At 39.3% G+C, this 12,880-nt stretch overlaps 1 protein-coding gene across 1 annotated transcript in view; it reads left to right on the top strand.

Annotated features, from left to right (window-relative positions):
• Nucleotides 1-12,880, top strand: part of sorbs1 (sorbin and SH3 domain containing 1) — a 40,743-nt gene that overhangs the window by 14,400 nt on the left and 13,463 nt on the right. Inside the window, exons 8-14 of the mRNA XM_010779621.1 lie at nt 1,308-1,447; nt 2,163-2,223; nt 2,380-2,454; nt 4,221-4,256; nt 4,422-4,524; nt 5,757-5,871; nt 8,241-8,324. Of these exons, the coding sequence (XP_010777923.1) occupies nt 1,308-1,447; nt 2,163-2,223; nt 2,380-2,454; nt 4,221-4,256; nt 4,422-4,524; nt 5,757-5,871; nt 8,241-8,324 (614 nt within the window). The remainder of the gene's footprint in view (nt 1-1,307; nt 1,448-2,162; nt 2,224-2,379; nt 2,455-4,220; nt 4,257-4,421; nt 4,525-5,756; nt 5,872-8,240; nt 8,325-12,880) is intronic.

The raw sequence follows: 12,880 nt of genomic DNA, 5'->3' as shown, positions 1-12,880 counted from the left end.
ATCATAAATTCACTTTTTTTTGTGGTACAGAATACATTCTGTGAGGCAAAATCTAGAGAATTATATGTATAAAAGGCAAAATATTAATTTAATCAGGGGCAAATGACATGCGGTACCCATACATTTTCCATATAGCTTGAAACCCGTAATAAAGTTTATAGTTTTGGAACCAGAGGCCTGTACTAGGAATCCAGTTCAACATAACCTGGATATGTTTGAGTTATCTGGCTTAACTAACCCAAAACAAACACGATCTCGCTAAGTGGTCCTACGGCGCTGGTTATCAACTCGGTAACTCAAGCCAGGGTTTCTCTGTCCGGCTGAGTGCGTGTTCAAATGAAAGGGGCGGGGTTAGCAACATTTGACCAATCACAAACATGGACAAGAGTGCTGACAGCGCAGCGTCATTCGTCCTGAATGAAAAGTAAACTATAATATTAGACAAATATGAAGACGTTAAACTTTAAACATCCATGACTTAAACACTTTATCCAGGATAAAAGCCACATAGTTGCACCTGCAAGGTGAATACAGCTGGTAACAAAAATGATCATTCATATCACATCATATCACATCATAATGTATCATATATTTCCTTATCTGAGTCAGCTTCTTGAGCCGTATCTGGCCGTGCAACACTTACAGTGTCACATACTGTATGCAGAAGTATTATTTTAAGCAACACATTAAGTTGACGAAACACTCGAGACAAATGTAATTAAAGTCAGATCGTGTCTTAGACGTGGCAGTGATATCATAAACCTGTTAATGTACGCATTCAAACACTTTTTCTTTTAACAGCTGTATTCACCTTGCAGGTGCAGCTCTGTGGCTTTTATCCTGGATAAAGTGTTTAAGTCATGGATTTTTAAAGTTTAACTTCTTCATATTTGTCTAATATTATAGTTCACTTTACATTCAGGAAGTATGAGGTCAAATGTTGCTAACCCCGCCCCTTTCATGTGAACGTGCACTCAGCCGGACAGAGAAACCCTGGCTTGAGTTAACGAGTTGATAACCAGCGTCGTAGGACCGCTTAGGTAAACCGGGTAACTCAAACATATCCAGGTTATGTTAAACCAGCTTCATAGCACAGGCCTCTGGCCTCAGGTCTAACACACATCACACTTATTTGTCATTCATGCTTGTATTTTAATTTCATCCCGCCTGTCACTTGCTGTACGCAGCCCACATTATCTGTATATCTAATGTCCTGTAATTCAATGCAATACTTTAGTGCCATGAGTCATTTCACTATAAATGCTCTATGAACTTTTGTCTGGCTTACTGATGTGTTTTTGTCACAGACCCAACCCCAGAAAGGGACAAAAGCCCTGATCCGGGGAGGGACTCGGTCAGTCCGGATGATATGGACTTGAAGAGGCTGCGGCTGTCTCTGCACTCCCCTGACTTCAGTCCTGTCAACAAGCCCATTGTGCCTGTACGGGTAAGCAACACAACCGCCTGTCAAATGAAGATAAATCTACTCACTGCGGATGTTTAGAGGGTGTGTTGTTCATATGATAAATGGGCCTTTGATGTAACAGTAAAAACATTGTTTAAAGCATGTTACCAAACGTGTTTGTAATATAGTCAGTTGTTGATTTGTGCTGTATTTCTGAAATGTTTCTTTGATTTGGTAATACTTTTTTTAATCGATCAAAATTGTTTTCTCTCCTGTGTTATTGATTTATGATCACACGAAAATAAATCTTCTACTTGTATATAATGATTTTAAGTTTTTCAAGAAATGTCAACAGCTGGGGAAAAGAAGTACAGACGGGCGGGTGACAATGTATGTTTAAATGATTAAAACAAATAACCAAACCGGCTTATCCACAATACGTGTTTACTTTGTTTTCAGATTGCAAAGAGAAATTGAAACTCTCTTTGAAGACAATATGAATACTTTTACTCCTATTTATAACATGGGGTAAGCCTCTTGTGGCTCAAATTAGTATTACAAAAACAAACTCAAATAATTATCCTATAAAAACAAATCATCTGCCAAAACCTTTTTTTTCTCCTGTTCATATGACACAAGAGAAAACAATTTAGATCAGACTTAGAAAAATGTACCATTGAATTGTTTTCTCATTTACCTCTCCGGCTAATTGTTAATACTCAACTATTAATGAAAAGTCTCCACATCTCCATTTCAGAACACAGAAAAGTCCAAAGACTGGTACAAGACAATGTTCAAGCAGATCCACAAAATACCTGGTAAGAGACATTTATCAAATCTACCTTTTGTATGTGGGATCAGTTTTGTCTATCATGTTCCTGTGCTGTTGTCCAAGCCCTGTGTGTGTTTCTATATGTGTGTGTTAATATGTTTGTTTGTCATGTTGTCCTCTGTCTCTCCATCACTGTGCTCAGAGGCTATTGAGGAAAACCCTTACCGTCCCACCTACATTTTCCCCGAGAACTGTGATATTCAGATGAAATCGAAAGGTATCCGCTGACAGTGACTCCACTCTTGTTGGCTTAATAACTGATCTGCAGCCATCCTCGGCCCTTTCAAATACTTGAGCTGTGTTTTAACCTGTGAAAAACAAAATATCTTAAAGATGGCCTCAAGTATTTGAATGGCTTTTACCCAATCTTTCCCGACATCCGTTCCATAACATAGCGCCGTTTTATACGAACTGCAGGTTTCGTGCACACTTCCTGTGTTGCTGTCCTGGGACATTTTCTACATCACTAGGCTTTTGGATTTAAAGGGCTTTATTTTACAGACAATATGACATGTGACATTAAGAAAAGCACAGGTGTAAAAGGATAAAATGAGTGATGGCTGAATGCCATTTAGCTGTTTCTGTGTCAGAGTCTCGTATTGGCTCACTGTCAGTCTTTCATGACCCACTTCCGCACCTGAATAGAGCAGAGTCATCATTAACGTTATTAGCGACACATAGGCTTTTCCTAATATGACAAGTCCAAATCTGTGCTGGTACAAAAACAGTTAGAGGGACACTTTTTTTAACGTATTATATGGGACATTAATGTAATGTAATGACAGTCGACTAATTTGCCACATTTGGGTCAGTTTACTTGTTCAAAGTAAGAACCCTGACGAAGTCCAACAGTGCTAGTTTATTATAGAGACAGATTTGAAAGGGGGAGGGAATTACACACGCAAATGGTCCACATGATTGGAAAATAACTCGTAGTTACAAACTGCCGGTTGGCATTTGAGAGTTGCATTATGGGAAATGTAGTCAGTGTTTCTGTAGCTTTTATTAAGGGGAAAAAGTCAGGATATCTCAGCTTCTGCTGCATACATTTTTACAGAATCTGTCTCTTGTAAGTCCCCCAATTTTATAGAATTATCATATCAAATTGCTGGAGTAACCCTTAAATGTTTTGCCATGTCGTTAAAAACCACGTTTGTGGGTTAGTTTCTAATTCATACTCTCACAAAACAATGGTTTAGGCTTTAAGAATCTTGATTCAAACATACTTATCTGGTTAATTACAGCATTGATAAGTCATGTTGAGGAGGATGATGCACGAAACCTGGTAGTGCCATTCTACTTTCACTTAACAAATTGTAGCAATTACTCATGGCTTTTTTGTATTTGCTGTTAACCATCAAATAATTGATTGATGTGAATAATCTTTATTTTTCAAACATGTCATAAACACGCTATCATCAAGAGCATGAGTAGTCTTTGGATGTAGCGTGCTTTGGTAGCCACCAGATGCTGCTACAGACCTGCACTTTAGTCTGTACTGCCCTGTGCCTGGTCTTACAGGCACTATTCAACCTTCAGACTGCGTACCGCTTCTAACAAGCTTAATCTACTAATGTCAAAGTTTGGTTTGTCTAAGCTTGACCACAATGTTTAGTAGAGACTTACCCTTTAAATGTTATGTCACACAGAAATACATTACTTATTCAGAGATAAGTTTGAACGTGGCAATCGTGACCTTTTTGCTGTACAAAGCATTACTTATTCAGAGCCTTGATCGATGCTTGCATCCCTTTTGAGCTCAGTAATGCTTCCAGTAAAGTGCTTTGAATCGACACACTTTGATTGTGTTTGATGAATCTGTAATGCCTAATGGAAGGTGTGAGGCAGGAAGGAAAACACAGGAAAAGAGTGGTTTTAATGCCTTGTGAATTATTTAGGTTTGGGCTATGTTCATTATCTTTCCTGTAACAGATTACAGATTGTTGTAAATTCATTTTCGCTGTTGTTTGCCCCTGCTTTCAGATGATTGTCCCACTCCCTTTGGTTACTTGGAAGATGGTGAGTTTTGGCTTTCATTCAAATACAAAATCATCCATTATTAGTATTTGTTGAGGTTGGTCTAAAATGACACTCGTGAATCAAACACAATCCGCTCTTCTTAATCATCCGTAATATTTCAGTTGATGCTTCAATGACCGTCAGTATTTGTGTGCCTGTTTCCAGTGAGAACAGTCCCGCGCTCTAAGAGTGACGCCGTGATGGATTCAAGAGGCCGCTCGATGCCCGTGCCAAGGCGCTCCTCTTCCCTCAAACCCTCTGCCAAAAGGTCAGCATCCTCCACCTGCTCCAACTGTCCTTATGACTTTCACTTTGGTGTTTAACACAAAAGCACAGCACTGTTCAGGATTGTTAGTGAAGAAAGGAGCTGTTTACAACTCAGAATGCTGATATCAATCACCAAGAATATAACTCTAAGAAGAGAAATTATATTTATGTCTGTTTCTTAAAAGAGTTCCAGTGGTATCAAACCAGGCTGTAATGTTTGTGGTAATTCAATGTTCTAACAGCATGACCTAAAAGTCTTTTAATGAACAGTTTGCATTGTTTATTTCCCTACAGTGCTAGGAAGCCCTTTAAGTCAATGAGTCGAATAATTGGTCACTTTAGTCTTATTCGACTTATATTTCTTTGTTTAATTAGTTTTAGATTTTACATATTTTTTGAGTTATTATGACGCACAATTCTTTGTAAAGTTTCACAGATCTGTCAGTTAACTACATTAATAAGTGTTCTTTAAGTCAAGGACAGCCCGAGTGCAGTGCAGGTCAAAAAACAATGTCTTCTTCCTCCTGTTGTTGATGTTGTTTTTGTCCCAGGCGGCTTTCACAAGCATGTTGTTTGTGCTGGAGGTGTGATTAGTCTCTCCCCTCCTCAAACACATACACATGTCAGCACCGACACAAAATGATCTGCTCTAAGAAATGAGTGATGGAGTGGTGATGGAGGACAGGTGATGGAGGATAAACTGTTGCCCACTAGAGCTGCAGATGACATGTTGAGGACTGACCTTCCTCTTCCCTCCGGTGTTATGTATGTAGGGGGGCATTGTGAAACATGTAAAGAAAATGCTGCTAGATGTTCTGACTCTCAGAAAGAATGTCATTACAGAAAGTGTTTATTGTGAGGCCATAATAGGTGTTAGATGTCCTATTTAAGAGTCTCATTCTGGTCTGTTTAGTAGTACATTTAGCCTTGGCTGCCTGTTACAGTAAGAAATTCTCCCAGGAAATGACACGCTCTGTTTTATGTCACTGGGTCCAATCTTGTTTACCTTATCGAATTACCAATTTGGCTCGACCGGATTTTCTGTCATATCATCATTAGTGGAAGTGAGGGACAGGAGAGGAGAGAGAGAGCGGGGATAATGAGGGCGCACGTCATGTTTGAATACAAAAAAAAACATCTTAGCCTCTGCTGGTTGCCATGGAGACTACTTGATAAGGATTGGCTCTCTTCCATCCCACACCCCAACCCTCCCTGACACCCGCCTCTCCACAGGAACGAGTGGGAGCCCCCGGATAAAAAGGTAGACACCAGGAAGTACCGCGCCGAGCCCAAGAGCATCTTCGAGTACGAGCCAGGGAAATCGTCGGTGCTGAAGCTGGAGAGAACGGTATGTTAGCCGCCTGATTCCCTCTCTCTCTGTCTCTACTCTTCTTTCTGTGTGCATGTTGTGTAAGCTGTGCCCTCATGCACACCCCCCACCTACCACCTCTGTATCCGAGCTCCCGGGTGGCAGCTTCACTAACAGCTCAGGCGGCGACGTTATGTGTAGTCTGAATTCACCATGTGCACCACATTCCTAAAGGGTGTCCTGTTGCGGTGACAGATGATCCTGCTTGGCAGCAGGGGGGTATCACTTACAGGGATAGCCATTGTCTTCCTTTATTCAATTTAAGGTTATTCGGCCGAAGCAGCTCGGTGTGAGAGGATCCCAGAGCAGACACAATACATACATCCTGTTTGTGTGTTTATAGAGAGGAAGTGTAATGCTCTTTACTTTCAGCGCAAGCCTTAGCAGTTTGCACTAAATCAGTTGGCACGACATTTTTCAGTGTCCTTGAGAACTGTCACTTCAGGATGAGCTTTGTTAAATATAATACACATATAATTGGCAAGATCTACAGTGTTCTAATTACCAAAAGGAGAACACATACACTCATCACATGTCCTTCTTACATAATATAGGACATGGAGGTGATCAGTATTGTGATTTAGTAGTTGATTATGAAATTATTGTTTGTCTGCTGCTCTGTTGCGTCAAGCTAGTAGATGTTGTTAGCCAGGATCCCGGTGGCACACTCATTAGAGAGAGTTCGCTCCAGTTCATCCTGGGACTTCTGCACAATAATGAAAGAATGTTGTTTTCAATCACAAGCTCACTTACTGTGGGTCAGTGTTCTTGTTGCGTCAGCCGGTCATTTTCTACGTCAGGTCTATTATTTTTATTCTCTGAAGCTTCAAGTTGTGTTGGCACTGACTACCTTAGGACATCACAAAAATATATATTTTAAGATTATCTTCAAAATGTAGTGTTCATTGGTCGTCATCAGTATTTGCCTGTTGGTAAGAATAAAATGGAAACATTAAATATGTAGTTGTAACCCTGACTTGGTACAGGGTTTTTTACCGGCCTATGTTAATGCATTACCCTGATATGCATATGTCCATTGGAACAGTTCATGGTGGCTTACATTTTAATCCTGTCAGTACTGTCCAAGCCAATTCCTATAGGAAAGTTGCAAAATTGCATTAAAACTTCAGCCGAGGTTAATATGAGGCTTAAGCCATCAAATCGAATTAATTCTCTACCAAAGTTAAGGCCATTTATAAAAAAAAATCCCTCTTTGTACTTAAGTAGACTTTGGAATCATATTACTAGCATGTACAAGAGAAACAAGTACAGTGATCTGTTGCTTTATTAATATACAGTGTATACAGTACTTGTACCAAATACCAATGTGTATATATTAACAGAATAAATGTACAGCTAAAATCATAATAATAATAATAATAATAATGCATTTTATTTATATAGCGCTTTTCACAACTCAAAGACGCTTAAATAAACATAAACATAGTTTACTGTATGTTTTGTGTTCAGTATATATTTCTAATATATGTTAGAAATGTTTGACATTTAGGGTAATATGCTTATCTGCTTTCTTGTTAAGACTTTATCACGGATTAAGTAGAATTATGTTTCACTATTGTTAATATTAGCAATGTATGCTGCATTAGTGTCCTGTCAGAATAATAGAAGAAAAGAAAATGTTCTGACTGGTTGAAATTCATTTTAGAAACCCCTCAAGTTGGACTCTCAATGGGGAAACGGAAACCAACATGTGGTTGACCTTGTTTGTTTTATCACAAAAACCGAACGGTTAAAGCGACTATTACAATTTTGTGCCAGACTATTACTGTAGTTGGCTGGAAAAAAGGGACTTCCTTCAGTGTCAGTTGGTTGCCTAGCAGTCTCACTGGGACGACAGAACTTCAGGTTTTTGTACAGATTAAACAAATGTGATTATATGTGCTGCTGCTATGAGGATTTTTTTAACGATTACAGCTGTTTCCCCCCGTTTACAGTCTTTGTGTTAAGCCAATTGGCAACTGGCTGCAGCTTCATATTTATCAAACAGACGACAGTGGTTTCAATCTCCTCATCCAGCTCTCTGCAAGAAAGCATTAGGCGATTTTCAAAAGTAGCAAACTATTACTTATATTACTTATTACTAATAGTTTTTCGACGAAAATAATACATTTGAATCTATCCTTTTATTTACTGTGATGTAAAAAAATCCGTAGCTAGCTTCCTTAATGAAAACACCTATAGTATTACTGATCATTTCTGGTGTTGGGTACAAACATAAGCCAAACTATATAATATGTATTATTCTCATTTTCTTGGTGTGTTTTCTGTCCTGTCTGAACTGTCTTCTCTTTGTCTCTCTCCTCCTCTTCTCGTTGCCGTGCCCCTAGACTCAGGATGTAAATCCAGAAGATGTAAATGTAAAGAATGAGCCTTGGTATAAATTCTTTTCAGAGATGGAGTTTGAGAAAGGGGTAAGTGGTCGATGTTTTAAAAATGGCAGTATATTTTATTGCATGTGATAACATCCATGTTCAAATAATGCCTAAACAAACTGTGTCTGTCTGTAAGGATACTCCAGTTCCCAAATTCACTTGCAATATTTTTCTGAATATTGTCTTTATTTCTCAAGCACATCAAACAAGTGACGGCATGTATAAGAGGAAACGTGTTTCCTCTTGAACTAAATGTACTACCATGTGAGACCTAATGAGACTCCTACTGATTTTATGCATCCCTATTTTTTCAGCAATCAGCAATCTTTTTTTTTTTAAAAGCCCTTTATATAGATGCTTTCATTCCTTATCATTCCTTCATACAATTTAAAAGAATGTGTGTGTCTGGTTGTGTTCTATAAAGATCTATTTGAGACCTCTTTAAAAGTGTCAGCAATGTGTATGTAACAGCTCAGACAACAGAAAACGCTCTGACATTATCTGTGGCTTTAGCTCTGTGCCATTTCAATAACTAATATGTACTTAGGCTGATTGTTGATTAACATTCGTAATACTCCAGTAGGTGTCCATGATGAAGAATCACTTAAATGATCAGTGCTGTTTTTCACGGTCCTATTTTCTTTACAACAGGCTCTTGTATCTCTTGCCAACTGTGGCATCCCTGTTTTTTAATGTTGTTAACTCAACACCCAAGAGAAAGACATTGTTTTGTTCATTTTGTATGTGCTCTTTGCCAGCTACCGAACATATCATAACACTTAGAGCCTGGCAGTGGTGGAAGGAGGATTCATATCCTTTACTAAAGTAAAAGTAAAGCACAACACTATACTAAGTGTACCATTTCTGTATTTAAAACCTTACCTAAGTCAAATTATCTAAATAGTGTCAGCTAATCGAAGTTAAAATATCCAATGTATAAGCAGTAGTAAGTTGTGTAGGTATATTTAAAAAAATTACCCTGTCAGTATCTTACCATTTTATGTGATGTTTTTGGATCAATATCACAGCTTTTGTATGTAGTTTAAACTATAGAAATGCTCCATATTCAATTAAATGTTTGTAGCTTTTTCACTTTCCTTCAAATAACCCTATGTACCAATTGAGGATTTGTGTCAGAAAATCAGCCCTGCATTTTCATAACTCTTCTTAAAGGCATTTCAAATTGTTTAGATTAAAAGTAGGATATTTCTCTCATCCCATAAAGGAGCACTTCCTCTTTCAGTTTATCACAAACATTCAAACTCAACAAATCTAGAGATAAGCTACATGGTTTTCACTGGACAGGAAGGGGACTTCAAATATCAAATTAAGCTGTTACTAGAAGAAACACAGTTAAATCTACAATATTCACCTCTGAGATTTTGTGGAGAAGAAGTAAAAGGTGTAATACCTAGTTATAAAGTTAAGGACACAAATCGTTACTGTACTTACTACTTGAGAGTACATTACTTGAGTAAAGGTACTTAGCTATATTCCACCACTGTCCAGAAGTCACTCTTCACTTGGAGAGGCTGCTTCAGTCTCCAAAGAATCCCAGGGCCTTGATATAATAATTGCTGCCTGTCTGCTATCTGGTTTATTAACCAAAATACCCAAACGGGCACAGGCATGCTCCAGCAGTATACTGTGTCAATGTCATGCCAAATCCATGCCTCGGGCCTCGGTTGGCACCAGCTGAGTGTGGCGCTGGCTGCCCACAAGCAGATGTTGCTTACCCTCACCGCCACACCCTGGATCATATGAGGTGGCACCACTAACTCAACATGAGGTCATGTCCTAGCATCAGCCAGACGCAGAGGCAGGGTCTCCTGTTCCAGGTTAGGGTATATGTGGAGGAGGTTTAGCAGTGGAGGCGACCGGGCGGACTCTGTCTCATGGCAGCCGAGATGTTTGCCAGGCTTGATGACTGGCTCCTGTTTAATGTCAAAGTCACTTCTAAAGCTGCACCTGGTATGCGCAGTATTTGACCTTAAGGCCCAGCCAGACACTCTGGCTCATTGGAGTTTGATTGACATATCGGTACTCAGTCTGTATTACTGAAGGGGTGATATGGCTGCTGACCACAGTGCTCAGTGGTTTAACAGAGGGATAGGCCTTTCAGGGCTCTGTTTCAGTTAGGTCTCTTATTCTTATCAGGTTTGTTATTACAAATATAAGCAATCAAAACAATTTAAACATTATCCTATAAGAAAAACTGAACTAATATGATATTGCCTGTTAAAGAAAACCCATATAAATCTAAGCTCCCTTCAGTTTTATTTGTTGGTATAATATATCTCTACTGAAAAAGAAAACAGCACAGTTTAAAAAAAATGTATTTTGTATGCATATGTAGCTACCTGCTTCTTGACATTACACCTTTCCTCTAACGGACACAAACTTAAACTAATATAAAAAAAATACAATATTTTTGAGTAAACTAAACTAAAACCAGCAAAAACACTCTAAAGACTAAATTATCTTCTTCTTCAGTTAGGTCTTGTTCTGATCAGGACGTTTATAGTCAACTCAAATTAAATAAGGTAGAGACACATTTCGACAAAAATAAAAAAATCTACTTTAAGAAAAACTTTAATTATACGATATTGCCTGGTTAAAAAAAAGTGATAAAAATGTCTGTAAACTCCTTTTAAGTTTGAATGTTTTGGTATATTATCTCACCACTAACAAATGAGACAGCATATTTGTTGTCACTACTGTAACTTCAACTAAAGGTATAATTAAAATTAAAAAAAGATTATTAAGTTATTATTAACCTGTTAACTTCTACTAATTAAGCATATTGACAGTATTCACAGTTCCTCTGACCCACATCTTTAGAACATCTTCTCGTGGTTTCTCACTGCTAATTAGGCAGTTGTCAACTAAATGCCTCTAAAGAGCGAGTTTAGTGTAAGTTACACAGTAGATAATCCAACAAGACTGCACTATTTTCTCTTCTTCTTTCCTGTCAAATCATCATTCCTCGTCCAGCAGCGGCCACTCCCAGTCACCTAATAGCCACTGAGTGAGACTGACACCTGTGTGTATTAATCACAGTAATGGTCCTCTTGATTAATATTAACAAGTTCTGGGTTAAGTCCGGAAACACACTTGGTGACAGTTACGGTCAAACACAGGCTCATCGATATACATGGCTAGCTGGAATTCCACGCATAGCTCCGGTCAGGAAGAGCATTTCAGCCCTCTGCACCCGACAGAGTGACTCCATCTGTCGGGCATATGCTGACGCAGGGGCTGCTGCCACACTGTCTCAGCGCTGAGTTACACACACCATCCACCGCGACCTGACATATTCTAAAGGAGGCAACTCTGTAAACCCGCCAGCTCATTGTGCTTTCATATTTAACCTCTGCTGCACACTTAGCCTGTTACCTTTAAGCATTTAGCGGAGATGAGGGGAGGGGCGCTCACGGCTATAACAGGCCCTTCACACTGGGGGAGCTGTTTGTTTTCATGAGTACATATCAACACAAATGCGGTGTTGTCTGGAAAGAATGAGATTCATGTTACCATGACCTACTCATGATCGCTATTTTGAATATGAAAGCAGCTCTGAGTAGACACCTGTTAGGAAACATGCACAGGAAATTCTGCAGAAACGTTGTCATCAGTGTTCCACTGACTCACCGAGGCCTGCACTCTTGTCCATTGACAGCTTCGATATGTCACCGCTTTAAGAGAGATCCATCCTTTATGTGTGTCTTTATCTGATAACAGTTTTGGCATATCTCTTTATTCTATGTCCTCCTTTTATGTCATAAACTTCCTAAAAAGTGTCACAGCTATGGGATGTTAAAGGACATCAGAGTATGGATTCGTTTCAAACTGTTTTATGTAAAGAAAAAGTTCATTAAGTGACACTAATCAGGCATCTTGTAAATAACCAGATTAAGATTCCTTTACTCCAGAGCCTTCCATGCTTGTTTCCTGTTTACTTTCCACTGATGCTGTGTGTGTTTAAGCCCAGTTACCCAGGGGGATGCAAGAGGACACTATCCTCTCCCCCTGATATCAGTTGAAGAGGGGGGATACAAGAGGAGGAAGAGCTGCAGATTATTCAATGACACTGGCGTGTTCCCCCGAGCCGACATGGAACATTTGGCTTTATAAATAGATGAGACTATAGACCTGGCAGCCTGATGTTCTGCTCGTGTAAAGATCGGCATTTATTCTGAAAGGTTATAAATGATCATCCTGCCCTGGCAACTAAGTGCAGAGGCATGTTGTGGCTGTGGAGAATGCTCCTTGTCTGGACATCGGTGCGTGGAAGCGGAGCCTTGGCCGCGCCGTGGGGAAGTGGATGTGGTATTAACAGCAGGGCCAGGCTGGCTGGGATGGGGATTGTGCAATCGTATTTGCAAACAACACTTGTGCTCTTATTCATAGTGCCCGTGTCACGTCTGTTATTTTTACCTGCTGTGACGTCTGAAAAGAGGAAAGCAACAGAAACAGTGGGCTAAAATTAGTTTGCACTAAACCATTCAAAATGCTAGTGGGTGCTAACACGCTGAGAGACCACGCCAGTGTTTTTAGGATAATATCTGCTTGGAAACACGCACTACTTTTACTTT

Source organism: Notothenia coriiceps, unplaced genomic scaffold (genome assembly GCF_000735185.1).
Source record: "Notothenia coriiceps isolate Sejong01 unplaced genomic scaffold, NC01 NC01_scaffold00020475, whole genome shotgun sequence".
Taxonomy (NCBI): domain Eukaryota; kingdom Metazoa; phylum Chordata; class Actinopteri; order Perciformes; family Nototheniidae; genus Notothenia; species Notothenia coriiceps.
The sequence above is the reverse complement of the archived record's forward strand: the minus strand, read 5'-3'. Positions and strand labels throughout refer to the sequence as shown.